General features: G+C 42.0%; 1 protein-coding gene across 5 annotated transcripts in view; it reads right to left on the bottom strand.

The window, feature by feature from the left end:
- Positions 1-21,168, bottom strand: part of LOC138760566 (tyrosine-protein phosphatase non-receptor type 14-like) — a 282,028-nt gene that overhangs the window by 125,774 nt on the left and 135,086 nt on the right. For all 5 annotated transcript variants that reach the window (XM_069931296.1, XM_069931297.1, XM_069931300.1 and 2 more), the window contains one exon: positions 6,260-6,429. In XM_069931296.1, coding sequence (XP_069787397.1) covers positions 6,260-6,429 — 170 coding nt within the window. The remainder of the gene's footprint in view (positions 1-6,259; positions 6,430-21,168) is intronic.

Raw genomic sequence — 21,168 nt, 5'->3', positions numbered from 1 at the left:
TGCTCACAATCTGCTGCAAAGGTTCCCTCTCCCTGAAAATCACACACATTCCAAAGACGTACAGGGTTGATTGGTGGATAGTCACGTGCATGGATTTGGGTGGTGCAGGCTTGTGGGTGGAAAGGCCTGTTACCATGTTGTATCTTTAGATTCTTCTTTGGCTTGGCTTCGCGGACGAAGATTTATGGAGGGGTAAATGTCCACGTCAGCTGCAGGCTCGATTGTGGCTGACAAGTCCGATGCGGGACAGGCAGACACGGTTGCAGGGGAAAATTGGTGGGTTGGGGTTGGGTGTTGGGTTTTTCCTCCTTTGCCTTTTGTCAGTGAGGTGGGCTCTGCGGTCTTCTTCAAAGGAGGTTGTTGCCCGCCGAACTGTGAGGCGCCAAGATGCACGGTTTGAGGCGAGATCAGCCAACTGGCGGTGGTCAATGTGGCAGGCACCAAGAGATTTCTTTAGGCAGTCCTTGTACCTTTTCTTTGGTGCACCCCTGTCATGGTGGCCAGTGGAGAGCTCGCCATATAACACGATCTTGGGAAGGCGATGGTCCTCCATTCTGGAGACGTGACCCACCCAGCGCAGCTGGATCTTCAGCAGCGTGGACTCGATGCTGTCGACCTCTGCCATCTCGAGTACTTCGACGTTAGGTTTAGTCTTTAGATTAAAATTATATAATTGAAATCATGCTAATAAGCTAACTACATGCTGGATAATGCTTCACTCAATGTATTCAGACCTGTTCTCATAAACCATTTTCTCTGAGCAGTGGTATGCAATCTCCTTCAGCATTCTTCTATTGTGTGGATATTTTTATTCCTAGAAGAGACAGATGTAGCCACTTGATGTCAGGTTTGGTGGGCTTCTTTCCTCCCCCACCCTCTGGCACAAAACCTGGCACATAGAATCTCCTTCCTGACAAGAATTTACCAGTCCCTTTGAGTGAATCTGAAAGCTTCCTCCCTCCCATATGGCCTTGATGTGGAATTAACATAGGGTTAGTATAATGGGTCAGCATTGACTCAGAACAGGCCCTTCAATGCAACTCATTTAGGCATTCTGGGTTAGTCCCACTTGCCTGCAGTTGACTGATGGACGTGTTTCGGTGCTGTATCACTCTATGATTCTATAGGTTCTCCATTGCAGTTGAGGCAGACGTCAATCACCATTTGTTCTTAAGGCCTGTTGCCCATTTCTGAATCCTGCATATCAAAGTGTCAGATGTACAAATTTCATGAGGCTCCCGCTGGAGTCACACTGCTAATGTTTATAGATTTGTTTATGCCATTTTAAATTGTATTTTGGTCAATTAGAATCACAGAACACTACAGCACAAAAACAGGACCTTTCAGCCCTTCTTGTCTGTGGTGAACCATATTTTTGCCTAATTCTACTGACTGCAACCAGTCCATAGCACTCCATACCTCTTTCATCCATGTACCTGTCCAAATTCTTCTTAAATGTTGAAATTGAACCCGCATTAACTACCTCAGCTGGCAGCTTGTTCCACACTCCCACCACTCTGTGTGAAGAAATTATCCCTTATATTCCCCCTAAACTTTTCCCCTTTCACTCTTAACTCATGTCCTCTTGTTTGTATCTCGCCTACACTCAGTGGAAAAAGCCTACCTATGTTTACCCTCCCTATTCCCCTCATAATTTTAAATACCTTCATCAACTCTCTTCTTATATTTCTACACTCCAGGGAATAAAACCTAACCTGTTTAACTTTTCCCAGTAACTCAGTTCCTGAACTCCGGGCAATATCCTAGTAAATCTTCTCTGTACTCTTTCTATTATTTTGATATCTTTCCTGCACTTATGTGACCAAAACTGCACACAATACTCCGACTTCAGCCTCACCAATGTCTTATACAACTTTACCATAAAAATCCCAATTCCTATACTCAATATTTTGATTTATGAAGGCCAATATGCCAAAAGATCTCTTTACAACCCTATCCACCTGTAATGCTACTTTTAGGGAATTATGTAACTACATTCCCAGATCCCTCCATTCTACTGCACTCCTCACTGCCCTACCATTCACCGTGTATGTCTTTTATTGGTTTGTACTTCCAAAATGTAATATCTCACACTTGTCTGCATTAAATTCCATCTGCCAGTTTTCAGCCCATTTTTCCAGCTGGTCCAGATCCCTCTGTAAGCTTTGAAAACCTTCTTTTCTGTCCACAACACCTCCAATCTTAGTGTCATCTGCAAACTTGCTGATCCAATTTACCACATTATCATCCCGATCACTGATATAGATGGCAAACAACAATGGTCCCAGCACCAATCCCTGAGGCACACCATTACTCACAGGCCTCCAGTCTGAGAAGCAGTCATTCACCACCACTCTCTGGCTTCTCCCGCCCAGCTAGTGTCGAATCCAGTTCACTACATCACCATGAATACCTAGCATCTGAACCTTCCTGACTAACCTCCCATGTGGGACCTTGTCAAAGACCTTACTAAAGTCCATGTGGACAACATCCACAACCTTTCCTTCATCAACTTTCCTGGTAACCTCCTCAAAAAAACTCTATCAGATTGGTTAAACAAGATCTACCAGGCACAAAGCCATGTTGACTACCCATAATCAGTTTCTGGCTATCGAAATTGCAGATGAGAAGAACAGGTATTTTGGATCTATCTTCACTAGCTAAGACACAAACCATCTCCCAGATGTAATAGTGGACAGAGGACCCAGGGTAACGGAAGAATTGAAGGAAATTCACATTAGGCAGAAAATGGTGTTAGGTAGGCTAATGGGACTGAAGGCTGATAAATCCCTGAGGCCTGATGGTCTGCATCCTAGGGTACTTAAGAAGGTGCCTCAAACAATCATGGATGCATTGGTTATAATTTTCCAATGTTTTACAATTCAGGATAATTTCCTATGGATTGCAGGGTAACTAATGTTATCCCACCTTTTAAGAAAGGAGGGAGAGAGAAAACAGTGAATTATAGACCAGCTAATCTGACATCAGTGGTGGGGAAGATGCTGGAGTCAATTATAAAAGATGAAATAGCAGCACATTTGGATAACAGTAACAGGACTGGTCTGAGTCAGTAAGGATTTAAGAAGGAGAAATCATACTTGACTAAATTTCTGGAATTTTTGGGGATGTAACTATGAAAATGGACAAAGGAGAGCCAGTGGATGTAATGTACTTGGACTTTCAGAGGGTCTATGCTAAGGTCCTACTTAGGAGATTAGTGTGGAAAATTAGAGCACATGGTATTGGGGGTAGGGTACTGACATTGATAGAAAATTGGTTAGCAGACAAGAAGCAAAGAGTGGAGATTAACTAGTCCCTTGTAGAAGAGCAGGCAATGACTAGTGGGGTACCACAAGGCTCGGTGCTGGGACCACAGCTATTTACAGAATACATTAATGATTTAGATGAAGGGATTAAAAGTAACATTAGTAAATTTGCAGATGACACAAAGAAGGGTGGCAGTGTGAAATGTGAGGAGGACGTTATGAGAATGCAGGCTGGTTGAGTGGGCAGATGCAGTTCAATGTGGATAAATGTGAGGTTACCCACTTTGGTGGCAAGAATAGGAAGGCAGATTACTATCTGAATGGTGTCAAGTTAGGAAAAGGGGAAGTGCAACAAGATCTAGGTGTCCTTTTTCATCAGTAAGTAAGTAAGCATGCAGGTGCATCAGAGAGTGAAGAAAGCTAATGGCATGGTGGTTTTCATAACAAGGGGAGTTGAGTATAGGAGCAAAGAGGTCCTTCTGCAGTTGTATAGGGCCCTGGTGACACTACACCTGGAGTATTTTGTACAGTTTTGGTCTCCAAATTTGAGGAATGACATTCTTGCTATTGAGGAAATGCAGTGTAGGTTCACAAAGTTAATTCCCAGGATGGCAGGACTGTCATATGTTGAAAGATTGGAGTGACTGGGCTTGTATACACTGGAATTTATAAGGATGAGAGGGGATATGATGGAAAAATATATAAGATTATTAAAGGATTAGACATGTGAGAGGCAGGAAACATGTTCCCAATGTTGGGGGGAGTCCAGAACCAGAGGCCACAGTTTAAGAATAATGGGTAGGTCATTTAGAACAGAGTTGAGGAAAGACCTTTTCACCCAGAGAGTTGTGGATCTGTGGAATGCTCTGCCTCAAAAGACAGTGGAGGCTAATTCTCTGGATGCTTTCTAGAAAGAGTTAGATAGAGCTCTTAAAGATAGTAGAGTCAAGGGAGGAACGGGGTAATGATTGTGAATGATCAGCCATGCTCACAGTGAATGGTGGTGCTGGCTTGAAGGGCTGAATGGCCTACTCCTGCACCTATTGTCTATTGAAATAACTGTATATCTGATCTCTTAGAACACCTTCCACTAATTTACCTACTACTGACATCAGTCTCACCAGCCTGTAATTTCCAGCATTACTTTTGAAGTCATTTTTAAACAACAGAACAATGTGAGATACCCTCCAATCCTCCGCCACCACAGCCGTGGCTAAGGCCAGAGCCCCTGCAATTCCTACACTAGCCTTCCTCAAGGTCCAAGGGAATATCTTGTCAGGCCCTGGGGATTTATCCACCCTTATTTGCTTTAATACAGCAAGCACTTCCTTCTCTTTAATCTGTATAGTTTCCTGACCTCACTGCTTGTTTTACTTACTTCCGACAACTCTGTGCTTGTTTCCTGAGTGAATACTGATGGAAAAAAACATTTACGATCTCCCCCATCTCTTTTGGCTCCATACAAAGCCGACCGTTCTGATCTTTGAGGGGATCAATTTTGTCCCTTACTATCCTTTTGTTCTTAATATACCTGTAGAAACCCTTAAGATTTTCCTTCACATTGTCTGGCAAAGTAACCACATATCTTTTTTTTTGCCTTCCTGATTTCTTTCTTCAGGTTTCTCTTGCAATTTTTAAAATATTCCTCAAGTACCACATTTGCTCCAAGTTGTCTATACCTGCTATACACCTCTCTCTTTTGAACCAGATCCCCAATATCCCTCAAAAACCAAGGTTCCCTATGCCTGCTAACCTGGCCTTTAATCCTGACAGGAACATTCAAACTCTAAATTTAAATGTAGACATACATCACGGTAAGAGCCATTTCAGCCCACGAACCCATGCTACCCAATTTATACCCAATTAACCTACGTTTCAAACTGCGGGGAAAAAACCAGAGCCACAAGTAAAAACCCACGCAGATATGGGAAGAATGTACAAACTCCTTAAAGACAGTGCGGGATTCAAACCCAAGGTCCGATCGCTGGCACTACAAAGGCATTGCGCTAATTGCTATGTCAACCATGCCTCCCTCTGTACTCTCAAAATGTCACCATTGAAGGTCATCCATTACCTCGCACATCCTTGCCTGAAAACAACTTACCTCAATCCACACATTCAATATTTTTTCTCTTTTCCTCAAAATTGGCCTTTATCCAATTTAGAATCTCAACCCGAGCCCCAGACCTATCCTTGTTTATAATTGAAACTAATGACAATATGATCAAAGGACCCAAAATGTGACTGTTTTAACAATGGACCTGCATTAACACTAAACATAACAACAGGGCGGCACAAAAAGTCGAGGCAGTTCAATGTATATGGACATATTGGTTTTTCACACACACAGACAACAAACATTAGAAACTCAAATCTTTTCCAGGAATCCAACACTGCCTTTGTTTCCTGCCAAAGACATCTACAGTTATACCACTGGTTCCCATCACCTATGGGGATTGGTAGATGCTTGAGATTGCATGTTGCATGATTGGTAAACTAACAGCAAGATGCACCAATTTTAAACTTCCATATTTTTTTACCTATTTACTTTCCGCAATTTTTTTGCCGTTGCTTGAGGCTGCCGGTTGCTTGAATTCTGGATAACAGGAATTTTACTGCATTTTCATCTCACTTTTATCCAAAGCCTCTTGTTGCCCAGTAACACCTTATCTTAGCCAATATTCTATACACATTAGCAATATTGAGATACATGTGTTGTTCAAAGAAAAGCAAACGATTCAGCACCCAAAAAGCAAGGAAAGAAGTTAACATTTTAGAAAAAAATCCTGCATCAGAACGAATTTTGTACCAGAATGTTAACCATTTCTTTTCAATGCATTTGAACATTTCAAAGTTCTGATTACAGATCTTCAAGATTCATATTTTAATGACATTCTTTCTTCCCTAATGAGAATCTTGTCTGGAGGTCTAAGTTTTCTTCCTGAACACAATCTACACGTCTGTAAATGAAAATACTTTTTGCCTTTCTGTACCTTGTGACCTCTTGCTGTAGTCTTGACACACTGGGTACGTAGAACATCACTCCAAAGAAGAGCAGAGGCTCATTGGCAAATTTGTCCAGTTGTTTTTTCAGAGCTTTTTCTAGCTCCACCCATCGTCCCTGCTGAGTCTTACTGAGGAACCAAAGTCCAAAATAATGTGTCTGGTGGAAGAAATAGAAAATTGATTGATAAAATATATATTGTATTCCCCTCGTTCCAAGTATAAACAAACTAGCAACTAAAAGGTACATCAAGGTCTAGGACTTCTACAAAATTAATAATTTTAAAATTAAAGGGAATTTTGCCGCAAAAAAATTGAACTTTTTATTATTTCTGAATTGAATAGATTTCAAATAAAGGCTTCCGTTGTTCACTGAAAAAAAATGAAATGATTGCCAAACCATGACCCAAAAGGAGATTCTTCCTTATAGGCTAAGATATTCCAAATGTCGTCAACTCTAAAATAGTGTAAAAAAAAATTGTTGGCGGATCTCAGCAAGTTGAGCACCACTGGAGGGAAATGGATGTTTCACTTGAAATCTTTTCCAGCACCTGTAGATTCTTGTGTCTCCAACTCTAAAGTAGAAACTGATTTCCTTTAGAAATGTACAATTCACAAATCCTTGCTCAACATTTCACAGATGTCTCAAAGATGCAAGATGCCTTCCCTACAACATCCTTCTGAATTATTACATCCTTCATTATTTTTATTGCTGAACTAAATCTTGATATATTTGGCCAAGAATTTTATTAAATTCCTGAACATCATGGGTCAGAGTCAGAGTCAAAGTCGAGATATCTTTAGGAAGGGGAAATCAGGAGAACAGGTACCACTCCTCATCGAGGGGACAGCAGTGGAAAGACCTAAGAGCTTCAAGTTCTTGGGTGTCACTATCTCTGAGGATCTGTCTTCGGGCCTTCATGTCGATACTATCACGAAGAAGGCAAGCCAGCGGCTAAACCTTGTGAGGAGTTTGAAGTGATTTAGTATGTCACCAAAGACCTTTGCAAATTTCTATAGCTTTACCATAGATACCATTCTGACTGATTGCATCTCGGTCTGGTAAGAGGCGTCAATGTACAGCACAAGAAAAAAACTACAGAGTTGTGAATTTTGCCAATGCTATCTATCACAGGCAACAGTCTCCATGCCATCGAGAACATCTACAAGAGGCGGAGTCTGAACAAAGTAGCTTCTGTCCTCAAGGAACCTCACTACCTAGACCATGCCCTCTTCATACTGCTGCCATCAGGAAGGAGGTACAGGAGCGTGAGGAAAAGTACCCAGCAGCACAAGGACAGCTTCTTCCCCTTTGTCATCAGATTTCTGAATGGACAATGAATCACGGACACTATCTCACTCTCTTTTTTTGCACTACTTTATTCATTTTTAAATTTAATTTATTGCAATATTTTTCCTGTGATGCTACTGCAAAACAAATTTTATGATGTTTGTGACAATAAATTCTGATTCTGTTATCCTTATTGGCCACCCCCAAAACCAACAGAGCAGAAATGTATCATCCTTGCTTTGAGAAGCTGCATTAATCAGTCTGAGCTGTGTTACATCCTCCTTCACTGATATTTCAATTCCAGACTTATAGTATGTGGTATTTCATTCGTAAATTTAGTCCAGATAGTCAATGTGTAAAAATGCAAGTTAAGTGGAGAGATACACACAGAAGATGGGATTGATATTACAAAGAGTAATAAAATTAAAATACTGCTGCTAATGGCCTATTTCAAATAGTTGACTATTCTTTAATGTTTATTTTCTTTCCACAGCACAAGATTTGGCAACAGGACAACTTCAGCTTTTGCAATATTTCAGCCGCTGTACTATATCAGGCAAATAAATTACATTAATTGTTGAAAAAAATAGGTTCCAAGTCTGGCCCTTTGGGCCCACAGATTATCAAGTTTGAATGGTGAATGTCTGATCTTGGACCTTCCTATGTTTCTAAACCCCAGACTTCATCATATTCAGCTCCCTCTCACAGGCCCAAAACTGAGTGCAGTTGATATCAAGGCACAACTTTTGCTGCCCTTTTGTTTCTTTGCCAGGTGCCAGCACTTCCACCTATTTCCTGTTACCAACTCCTCAGGCTTTCAATCCAAATGTTCATATCATTACTCTTACAGTTTCAGACCACATTCCAGTGTTACCACAGGAAATAGTAACCTTATTTATTTCTAACTTTTTTCCCCAGTGGAATACTCGACACTGGTACGGAAGGAGAAGAAGGGGAACAAGGTGGTCATTGGGGACTCCATCGTTAGGGGAACGGACAGAAGATTCTGCGAACCTGACAAGTGTTCCCGTATGGTGTGTTGCCTCCCAGGAGCCAGGGTACGTGACATTTCGGATAGGGTTCAGAGTATCCTGGGGGGGGGGAAGACCGGCCAGAGGTCCTGATACACGTGGGCACAAATGACATAGATAGATTGAAGGAGGAGATCCTGAAGAGAGACTACCGTGAGCTCGGAAGGAGGTTGAGAAGCAGGACCTCCAGGATTGTAATCTCGGGGCTGCTTCCTGTACTGTGCGAGGGTGGGGGCAAGAATAATAAAATCAAGAGGTTAAGCGTGTGGCTGAGGGAATGGTGCAGAGTGCAGGGATTCAGGTTCATTGACCATTGGGATCTCTTCTGGGGAAGACGGGACCTATACAGGAGGGATGGTTTACACCTGAATGCGAAGGGGGCCAATATACTGGCAGTTAGGTTTAATAAAGCTGTCGGAGCTGATTTAAACTAATTTGGCAGGGGGAAGGGAACAGGACTGATAGGGAAGTAGATAGGAGAGAGAATATAGGGGTGGTTCCGATAGACGGTGAAACAATAAGGAATAAGGGAGCTAAAAGTGATAGGAGAATAAGAACGAATGCACCAAGAACCAAGGTGGAGGGAGAAAGGAGGTATGGCATCAAGGTATTGTGTATGAATGCAAGGAGTGTAAGGAATAAAATGAATGAGCTTGAGGCGCAAATGGCAATGGGAGGTTATGACATTGTCGGAATAACGGAGACATGGCTGCGGGAAGGGCAGGATTGGGAAATAAATGTTCCAGGGTACACGTCCTTTAGAAAGGACAGAAAGTTAAGAAGAGGAGGTGGGGTAGCTCTGTTGGTAAGAAATGAGATTCAGGCATTTGAAAGGAAGGACATTGAAACAGGTGAGGTAGAGTCTGTTTGGATTGAATTAAGAAATTGCAAGGGCAAGAGGAATATAATGGGGGTCATTTACAGGCCTCCGAAAAGTAACTCAGATATCGGTAGTAGTATAAATCAGGAATTAAGAGTGGCATGTCAAAGTGGTAGCAATACGGTAGTTATGGGGGACTTCAACATGAAGGTGGACTGGGATAATCAGACGGGGGCAGGAACACAAGAGAGCAAGTTTATAGAATGTCTACGAGATACTTTCTTGGAACAGCTAGTGGAGGAACCTACCAGGGGGAAGTCGATTCTGGACTGGGTGCTGTGCAGCGACGCAGACTTAATAAGTGACCTTGATGTAGGGGAGCCATTAGGGAATAGTGACCATGGTATGGTTACTTTCAAGCTGCAATTAGAAAGGGAAATGGAAAGGAAGTCGGAAGCATCTGTACTTCAGTTAAATAAAGGGAATTTTGCAGCTATGAGGGAGGAGCTATCCAAAATAAAATGGGAAGATATACTAGCTGGGAGGACAACTGGGGAAAAATGGCAGGTTTTTATGGACATTTTTCACAGGATTCAGGACAAATTTATTCCAAAGTGGAGGAAAGGCTCTAGGAGATACAAATGGCAGCCCTGGCTAACTAAGGAAATCAAGTGCATTATCAAGTCCAAAGGGAGTAATTATAAGATAGCGAAGCGGAGTGGGAAATTAGAGGATTGGGAAACCTTCAAAGAACATCAGAGGGTAACTAAGAAAGCCATAAGAGACGGGAAAATGAAGTACGAGAGGAAATTAGCAGATAATATTGCGGAGGATAGCAAAAGCCTTTTTAAGTATGTGAAGAGGAAGAAATTGGTTCGGTCTAAAATTGGCCCTTTGAAAATGGGCAAGGGTGAAATTATTACCGGAAACAAGGAGATGGCAGAGGAATTTAACAAATTCTTTGCAACTGTCTTCACCAAGGAGAATATAGGTTATAGTCAGTTAGGGGGTAGTGGTCATGCGGTACCAAGAGACTTGGGGAACTTTACTGGGGAGGTAGGGTATCTAATGGATATCCGGATCCAGAAGCAGGAGGTTATGAGTAAATTGTTGGGACTGAGGGCTGATAAATCCCCAGGGCCTGATGGGCTGCATCCTAGGGTGCTTAAAGAGGTGGCTATGGAAATTGTGGAGGCACTGGTCGACATTTTCCAAAGTTCCATAGATTCCGGGGAGGTCCCTGAGGATTGGAGAGTGGCTGATGTGGTGCCGCTTTTTAAGAAAGGAGGGAGGGAGAAAACGGGAAATTATAGACCGGTTAGCCTGACATCAGTGGTGGGGAAGATATTGGAGTCCATTATAAAAGGAGAAATAGCAGAACACTTAGTCAGTAATAATAGTATAAGGGCTAGTCAGCATGGATTCCTTAAGGGTAAGTCATGCTTGACTAACCTTCTGGAATTTTTTGAGGATGTGACAAAGAGGGTGGACTTGGGAGAGCCAGTGGATGTGGTATATTTGGACTTCCAGAAGGCCTTTGATAAGGTACCGCACGGGAGTCTAGTGGGCAAGATCAGGGAGCATGGTATTGGAGGTAAGGTGCTGACATGGATAGGAAATTGGTTAAGAGATAGGAAACAAAGGGTTGGAGTGAATGGGTCTTTTTCAGAATGGCAGGATGTGACGAGTGGAGTGCCTCAGGGATCGGTGTTGGGTCCTCAGTTGTTTGTAGTTTATGTTGATGATTTGGATGAGGGGATTGTGAATAACATGAGCAAATTTGCAGATGACACTAAACTGGGTGGCGGTGTGGGGTGTGAGGAGGATGTAAGGAAAATGCAGAGGGACTTGGACAGGCTGGAGGAGTGGGCGGCTAAATGGAAGATGAATTTCAATGTGAACAAATGTGAGGTTATTCATTTTGGGGGAAGTAATAGGAAAGCTGAGTATTATTTAAATGGAGACAAGCTAGGGAGTGGGGAAGTGCAAATGGATCTGGGTATACTTGTTCACCAGTCACTGAAGGCTAGCATGCAGGTTCAGAAAGCTGTGAAGAAGGCAAATGGAATGTTGGCTTTCATAAAGAGGGGATTGGAGTATAGGAACAGAGAAGCCCTTCTGCAGTTATACAGGGCCCTGGTGAGACCCCACCTGGAGTATTGCGTCCAGTTCTGGTCTCCAAACTTGAGGAAGGACATACTAGTTATAGAGGGAGTGCAGCGCAGATTTACAAGGTTAGTTCCAGGGATGGCAGGGTTGTCATATGCAGCAAGGCTAGAAAAACTGGACTTGTATCCATTGGAGTTTAGAAGGATGAGGGGGGACATGATTGAGGTATATAAAATCATCAGGGGAATAGACAAGGTGAAGTCTGATTACTTGTTCCCAATGATGGGGGAGACGAGGACTAGAGGGCATAGTTTAAGAATACAGGGTAGGCCCTTTAGGATGGAGATGAGAAAGCATTTTTTTACCCAGAGAAGTGTGAATCTGTGGAATGCTCTGCCACAGAGGGTGGTAGAGGCAGATTCGCTGACTATGTTCAAAAGAGAGTTAGATAAGACTCTTGTGGGTAACGGAGTTAAGGGTTATGGGGATAAGGCTGGAAAGGGGTACTGATGGTAATGATCAGCCATGATCTAAAATGGCGGTGCTGGCCCGACGGGCCAAATGGTCTACTCCAGCTCCTATTGTCTATTGTCTATTGTCTAATTGGAGGAGTATATCACACAAACAACACAGTATAAAGTCAAGTAGCTCAGGGTAAATGAGTCATCGGAAATTTGGTGATCATTTAATAACACATTGCATGTTTTGAGGCAGTGCAAATAATATTTGGAGATATTTATGAAAAGGTTAATTGCTGGGACTTTCTTCTGGATGTGAAGGCATTCTGCTGATAATGTGGCACCACTGGGTTCAGGAACAGCTGCTACCCCTCCACCATCAGACTCCTCAACAATAAACTCAATTAGGGACTTATTTAAGAACTCTTTCCTTTTCATTTCATTGATTTTTTTATCTGTTTACATGTTTATTTTTGCATTACCAATAAATTGTAATTCTGCCTCACCCACAGGGGAAAAAAAGAATCAGGTTGCATGTGATTGGGTTGTATGCGGGTGAGGGTTAGTATGTACTCGGACAATAAATCTGACATACAACATGAAAAGAAGCGGCCCCAGCACCGAGCCCCATGGAAAACATTACTGGTCACTGGCTGCCAACCAGAAAAGGGCTCTTTTATCACCACTCCTACCCAGCCAGCCTCCTGCTTGCCAGCCAATCTTCTACCCATGCTAGTGTCTTTCCATGGGCTTTCATCTTGCTTAGCAGCTTCATGTGCAGCATCTTGTAAAAGGCATTTTGAAAATCCAGGTGAACCCCACCGTTGCTTCTCTTTTACCTGTCTTTCCTGTTATTTCCTCAAAGACAGGTTTGTTGGGCAAGATTTCCTCTTCAGGAAACTGTGTTGACTTCAAGCTATTTTTTACCATGTGCCTCCAAGTACACTGAAATCTCATTCTTGATAATAAATTCTAGCATCTTACCAACCATCTAATAATTTCCTGTCTTTTGCCTCCCTCCTTTCTTAAAAAGTGGAGTGCATTTGAATTTTCCAATCCCTGAAACCATTCCACTATCTAGCAATTCCCAAAATATCACCACCAATGCTTCCACAATTGCTTCAGCAACCTCTTTCAAAACTCTGGTGTATAGCACCAAATGATTTATCCACCTTCAGATCGTGCAACATTACCAGCACTTTCTGCTTCGTAATACCATCCACACACAACTCTGCCCCTTGGCGCTTTAAAACATCTGCCACACTGGTGGCGTCCTCCACTGTGAAGACAGATACAAAATACCCATTAATTCAACCACCATTTCTTTGCCCCCATTACCATCTCCCCAGGGTTGTTTTCCAGCCATCCAACATCACCTCTCTTGGCTCTTTGTGTATCTGAAGAAACTTTTCACATCCTCTTTTATGTTGCTGGCTAGCTTACCTTTGTATTTCATCTTTTCTCACCATTGCTTTTTTAGTTGCCTTCTGTTGGTTTTAATAGTTTTTGCCATGTTATATTCTTTTGCTTTTATGCTGCCTTTGACCTCTTTTGTCAGCCTCATCTTCCCTTTAGAATACTTTTTCATCCTTTGGATAAATTTGTTTTGTGCCTTCTGAGTTAACCTCAGAATCTCCAGCCAGTACTGCTCTCCCATCATACCTGCTACTGTCTGCTTCCAATCAACTATGACCTCTTTAATACCTCTGTAGTGCTCTTTATTCTACTGATCTGCTGACCCTTCGGAATGTAGTTTCTCCCTCTCAATCTGTGGAGTGAATTCTATCATATTATGATTACTGCCTCCTTGGGAGTTTACCTTTATCTCCATCAGCCAGCTCCCCACCATGACTTCCACATTTCCATCGGGCACACAGAACTCAAAACGGTCAACCAGTTTACCTACCTCGACTGCACCATTTCATCTGATGCAAGGATCGACAACGAGATAGACAACAGACTCGCCAAGGCAAATAGCGCCTTTGGAAGAGTCTGGAAAAACAACCACCTGAAGAAACACACAAAGATCAGCGTGTACAGAGCCGTTGTCATTCCCACGCTCCTGTTCGGCACCGAATCATGGATCCTCTACCGGCATCACGAACGGCTCCTAGAATGCTTCCATCAGCACTGTCTCTGCTCCATCCTCAACATTCATTGGAGTGACTTCATCACCAACATTGAAGTACTCGAGATGACAGAGTCCGCAAGCATCGAATCCACGCTGCTGAAGACCCAACTGCGCTGGGTGGGTCACGTCTCCAGAATGGAGGACCATCACCTTCCCAAGATCGTGTTATATGGCGAGCTCTCCACTGGCCACCGTGACAGAGGTGCACCAAAGAAGAGGTACAAGGATTGCCTAAAGAAATCTCTTGGTGCCTGCCACATTGACCACTGCCAGTGGGCTGATATTGCCTCAAACCGTGCATCTTGGCGCCTCACAGTTCGGCGGGCAGCAACCTCCTTTGAAGAAGACCGCAGAGCTCACCTCACTGACAAAAGACAAAGGAGGAAAAACCCAACACCCAACCAACCAACCAATTTTCCCTTGCAACTGCAGCAACCGTGTCTGCCTGTCCCGCATCGGACTTGTCAGTCACCAACGAGCCTGCAGCAGACGTGGACATACCCCTCCATAAATCTTCATCCGCGAAGCCAAGCCAAAGAAGAAAAGAAAGAAGATTACCTTAATAGATACTAACATCTCACCAGCAACAGCTCTCTTCAGCTCCCTTATCAACACTGTTACCTTACACAGTACCCAATCCAGAACTGCCATTTCACCTGGTTTGCTTAAACCATAAGCTGTTCTAAAATGCCATCATGAAGGCTTACTATAAATTCCTTCTCTTGGGATCCAGTACCACCTTGGTTGTTCAATCAACCTTCATATTGAAATCCCTACTGTAACATTGCCCTTTTTCCTCATCTTTTCTACCTCCCATTGTAATTTGCACACCACATCCTGGTTACTATTTGGAGGCTTATAGACAACTCCCACCAGGGCCTTTTTACTTTAACAGTTTCTTAATGCAACCTGTAGATAATCTATATCTTCTGATAAAATAACTCCTCTTTGCAAATAGGTTATTCATTTTTTTAATGAACAGAACCTACCTTTCTGCTACACTGTGTATCTTTGGATATTTAGCTTCCAGCTGTGATTTTCTTTCAGTGATTGCCACAATGTCATAGCTGCCAATTTCCAACTGTTCTACAAGATCAACAACCTTATTTCTTTTACTACAGCATTTAAATACAAGACCTTCAGTACTGTATTCATCAGCCATTCAATGTTGCTTCCAAAGCACCACAAGTTAAATCCGTAATCTTGCGCTTACAATTTTCCCTTAGCACCTGTCTAATCCTTCTTCACAATCTCACTACATAGTGCATCTACTTGTGTATCATCTGCACTATTCACTGCCCTCTCATTCTGGTTCCCACCCCCCTGTCAAACTAGTTTAAACCCTCCCCAACAGCACTAGGAAACCTGGTCACCAGGATATTGGTCCCCATTCAGTTCTGTGGTTTGTATACAGGTCATATTTTCCCTATATCCACAAATATGAACCCCTGTCCCCTGCACCAACTGTTTGGCCATGCAACTCAGCTGCCATAACTTCCTATTTCTGTCCTCACTGGTGCATGGCACAGGCAGAAATCCAAAGGTTACGACCCTTGAGGTCCTGGTTTTTTTTTAAGCTTCCTTCTGAATTCTCATTCTTCACTCTTCAAGACCACAACCCCTTTCCTATCTACGTCATTTGTATCAACATGGACCATGGCATCTGGCTGTTCACCCTCCCACTTGAAAATGGCCTGAACTCAATCTGAGACCCTTGCACCTGGGAGGCAACATACCATTTGTGAGTCTCAATCTTGTCCACAGATTCTCTTATCTGTTCCTCTATCAATATATTTCTCCTCTTCTCTCCCCTTCCCTTCTGAGCTGAAGGCCAGACTCTGCCAGAGACCTGATGCTACAACTTGTTCATGATCGTCCACCTCAACAGTATCCAAAGCAATAGACATATTATTAAGCGGAACTGCTACAGAGGTGTCCTATATTGACTGCCTAATCCCTTTCCCTTTTGTAATAGTTACCCATGACCTGCCTCTTAGGTGTGTCTGTCTCCCTATGACTCCTCTCTGTCATCCCCTTTGCATCCTGAATGATCCAGAGGTCATCCAGCTGCAGCTCCAGTTCCCTCACAGTGTTGCTGAATGCAATTCTTCCAGGTGTAGTCATCAGGGACATTTGTATTGCCCCAGGTTACCCACATCCTGCAACTGGAGCACACCACTGCCTTAGTTGACATCTCCACTGCCTAATCTGGGTTATTCCAAAAGGTCTTACCTTATCTGTAGCAGGTCCTCAGCCTGTACTTGCCAAAGCCTTTTAAGCCTCTAAATCTTCATTCCTACACTGGGCCACTCCACTTGAACTTCCCTTCTTTTTTATTTGTTGCTATCTCTATCAGTATCAACAGACTCCAACCAACTTTGATTTTATAATTTTGTATTTGTATATTGTGGCGCGGGTATGAGAGAGTGGTTGCTAAGCCACTTCGGAGGGTACTTTAAGAGTTAACCAATAGGAATGTTCTGGAGTCATGTGTAAGCCAGACCAGGTAAATATGGAAGATTTCCCATAGAGGGATATTCATGAACCAGCTGGATTTTTTTTAAATGACAATCCAGTTTTTTTGTGCTTTTCATTACAGAGAGTGTTTGGTCTCTCCCTTTCCCATCCATTTCATTCCAGATTTTTTACTGAATTTAAATCCTTCAGCTGCCATGATGAGATTGAAATCAGGTGCCTGGATTTCATTATGTATTCAATGACTAACCTTTTCCCAAACAAATGAATCCCATCCTATAATCTTTTAGCTCAGTCGATATTACCATTTTCACCATTTGCTCTTTACCCCTCTAAAGACTGATATGTGATGGTGTGAGTTGAATATCCCAATGTGTACAAATGGAAATTCCTTGCAAAATTCTGGATACAATCAAAGTGGAAATTCGATTAAACTAAACTTCACAATGGCCTGCCTGTGAACCACATCCAAACATTCTTTTTTGCCCTAAGGACTGATAAATTGCTGCCCCTATCTTAGCCCAGTTTCATTGTTTTCCTTTGTCCCATCTATCTGCTTCCATTTTAACTCACACTTTCATTATTTTACCAATTCCTTTAATTGAATTTTCTATTCTTGTGCTCCATTAGTTCTATTCCTTTTTCTAAAAAATTCAAACCATCAAATTCAATCCATCTATTCAAAATTTGCAAGATTTTGCGCTTTGCTCACAATTCTCTTCATTTGGCAGAACTCCAGCCTTCATTTCCATAACTTACACTAATATATTTCCTTTGAAGCACAATAAAATCCTCTGGAATCATTACTCATCCTGCCAAAACTTCTCAAACCTTCCCTATAATTACTCTGCATTATTATTCACCACAATCACCCTCTCATTACCATCATTTCCACCAGAGCTTAACTGTTTCCTTTCTCAATGGCTTATTCCCTTCATTACTAAAGAGTTGTTTCTTAACTTATCCCTGCAACCTTCACAAGCTTCAGCTCCATTTAAAATATCATCCAACATCCTCATGTTATATCCCACAAGATACAGTAAAAACCCCTGGTATCAGGCACCAATGGGGATTGGGAGCTGCTGGATAAAAGAATTTTCCAGTCGCTTGAAATTGCATGTTGTGTGATTGGCAGTGTTCCAATGTTAAACATCCGTGTTTTTTTAAACTTAGTTATTTTCCGGAATTTTTTTTTTTTTGCTTGTTGCCTGAGGCCTGCTGCCAGCTTGAATTCCAGCTAACGGAAGTTTTACACATATACAAATTGCAGCAGCTTTTATTTATATTATAGGCTGAGCAATACATTTCTTGCCACATGTGTATGCATAAGAAAAATTGAAGGTTATGGGTGTGAGGGAGGGAACGGATGATTGAAGGTGAGATAGGTTTATGTATGTCAGCACATTATAGGCCAAAGGGCCCATACTGTGCTGAACTGTTCTATAATCTTCGAAAAATCACATTTAATTTTCCCAAAAACTAACAATGAATAAAATGATACCACACAAGATCTGACAATTCATATCTATACTTCATCCTCCCATGTTATTTTACCCCCTTCCTATTAGTTGCTTCCTCTACTTCTGCATTTAATAGGTATATTGTACTTCTCTCGGTTCATCCACTCCATTTTTTAAAATCCAATGTATACAACTTGCCCCACAATGTGCTGTGAATCACAAAAGTCTGCAGACGCTGTGATTGTAGTCAAAGTGTAGAAACACTGGAGCAATTCCATTGGAAGCTGCGAGACCTGCTGCGATGCTCCAGCATTTTTGTGTTATACTCAGTGATCTGGGCAAGTCTTTCAATGGGCACAAACAGAACAGTGATATCAATATGTCTACGGAGTTTAAGTGTGAAGATGCATCTTGCATTTGCCAGTGCTCAGGTGTCGTTCCAGGGAGGGTCCCAAAGAAGCATTGCACATGAGTCAATTAAACACAAAGGCTAAGACACTTCCTTCAAGGATAGGCCTTGTTATCATGAATACTTTTAAGTGCACTATCTGAAGCATGACTGATGCACACTTCAAGCTAAGAGAATATGGGATCTCTGGGTATAGCACTGCTGCACTGATCCAAATATTTATAAAAACAACCATTTATTTCTAAAGCTGCTTTCAGGTGGAATCGCCGGGAGAATGTGGCTCTGGAGCCGGCTGCGGGTGTCTGCGAAGTCATCAGCCTGCTAGGCACCTGAAAGCTGCGAGCCGCTTTGCCTTGCTGCTTTCAAGAGCTTAGGGGGAGCGCTCAGAAGCGGAAAATATACCTCCCCGAGGTGGGTTGAGTAAGTGCTCCTTGATGACAAGTTTTCCGCTTTTAGATGGCCTCCTGATAGATGCATTTGGGTATTTTAGGTGGCTTTACATTCAGGTATTCTAGCCACCTGAAAGTGGCTTAACTTTACCTTCAGTGATCTGTCTGTCCTATTTTTATTATTTAATGCTGTGAAATTCTCTTAAGTGTGACAACAAATATGCGTTGTATGCCTAAATATCCCATGATCCAGATAATTGGTTTTCTTATGCTTTAATATGTGATTGAGGAAACTGATCTCACAAAACAGATGCAGATAATGAATGGAATAATTATGATCAGTGGTTAAAGCTGGTCAACTTAGAAGGTCCCAAACTCTATTCTACATTTCTATTAAGTTGGAGCAACAGTAGAGGTACTACAATGGACCTGAAAACTCATGCACTTGGAAAGGTCTGATTGGGGCCTTTGTGTGATGTTCCAGGAGCCACTAGAGCCAGCTGTAAATATCAGTTGCAGGTGAATTTTCTTACAAAATTTCTCATGCATTGCAGTGAAATGCAAAAGTAAAATGCATCACCTGCAACCAAAGGAGGAAGGAAGTGGTAGCAGTACTGGAGCCTACTTGATCTAGGACAGTGGTTCTCAACCTTTTTCTTTCCACTCACATATCACTTTGAAGTAATCCCGATGACATAAGTGCTCTGTGATTAGTAAGGGATTGAGTGGGAAGGGAAGGTTGAGAGCCACTGTTCTAGACCCAATTGTTAATGAAATATTTTGCTTGAAAAAAATTGTTATTGGCCCATTTCCTTTGGAGTTATGAAACCATGCACATAATGAGTCAATTAAGTACGATTAAAACAGTGGTTTTCAAACTTTTTCTTTCCACCCACATACCACCTTAAGCAATTCCTTACTAATCTCACAGCACCAATGGCATAGGGAATACTTAAAGTAGTAAATGAATGGAAAGAAAAAGGTTGAGAACCACTGGTCTAGGATGTACGGGTGTGGGAGTGAAGGGAGTTTGGTTCAAAGACTCTGGCAGGGGTCTCCATTGTGGGGAACTGGAAGGTAGCAGATTGGGACGATCAATGAAATAAGTTAAGTAGTTGGGTGTAGCACAAATAACATAAGTAATAGGACTCAAATTAGTGGAGTCTCAGCCCAGCACTACATGAACACATCTACCCAGGAATGACCGTATTTGTTCACTCCTTGGCCAATGTACAGTAACGTTCTTTGTAATACTCAGTTTTACTTGGAGGACTATCCTTGATGCTTGCCTAACAGAAATTGTTGAAGTCTCGAAAAAAAAACCAGTCAGTCAGATCTTTGGAGTGACATGAAAGATTGTTGAATTGGTTCTCATGTATTACTTTCTCCAAACAGTGCCATGCAATTGAATTTCCAGGCAAATGTCTGTGGAATAGCCAGCCTATCTTTACATAATGCCTCTTTTTAACATTGCCACAATCACAGATTCCTCATTATATCCACCTCTATTTAATTAGCTAAGCATAAACCTGCAGAATGATCCTCTGGGTGAGTCAACGTATAAAGTATGAGTAAATTCAAAGAAAATCACTTCAAAAATTAAATACAAGGTGCTTGTGGCAATATTTTGACACAAAAGAAGCCAGTTGCTAAGATCTACATATGAAACAGTTGTGTAACATCTGCATTTTGAAACTGCTGACACACTGTATCATTGCAGAAGACATCATACAGACAGCATCACTATAGTTACAAGCCAAGCAGCTAAAAACACTCGCAAATATTGTGCTACCATCCCTGCTTCCCCTCTTCTTCAAGGGATACACATAAAAAGTAGAACAGATCATAGTTGATCAATCCGGGTTTCTTCAACAGCTGAAGTTCAACCATAAATAATAAAAGTTTCGCATAAGTTCAAAGAAGAAATGAAATATTAAAATGACAGGTTGTTCATTAGATTAATGGGAAAGTTGACTTCAAACAGGAATGTGTTGATGATAGGTTGTCTTGCCTGAAAGAAACTGCACAGTCTTTGCCATGAAGAAGCATAACTTTCAAATGATTAATTAATAACATTTCAGACACGTTGTTTACATCTTTTTAGAAGAAGCAGGACGACTTGCATGTTGTGACTTGTATCTGTGGCGTATGCACTGTGTGGGATGCAAAGGTATGGCAGAATTGACAATGTTAAAATGTTTTGAAAGCAGGTTCAGGGATACCAACATTTAACATGCATGGCATTCAGATACAGTGTTTTTCAGCATGGAAACAGGCCCTTCAGTCCAACTCTGTTAATGGTGACCAATATATTTTCCCAAGTTCG

The sequence above is a fragment of the Narcine bancroftii genome, chromosome 4 (assembly GCF_036971445.1).
Source record: "Narcine bancroftii isolate sNarBan1 chromosome 4, sNarBan1.hap1, whole genome shotgun sequence".
Taxonomy (NCBI): Eukaryota; Metazoa; Chordata; class Chondrichthyes; order Torpediniformes; family Narcinidae; genus Narcine; species Narcine bancroftii.
This window is presented reverse-complemented; position numbering and strand designations above follow the sequence as displayed.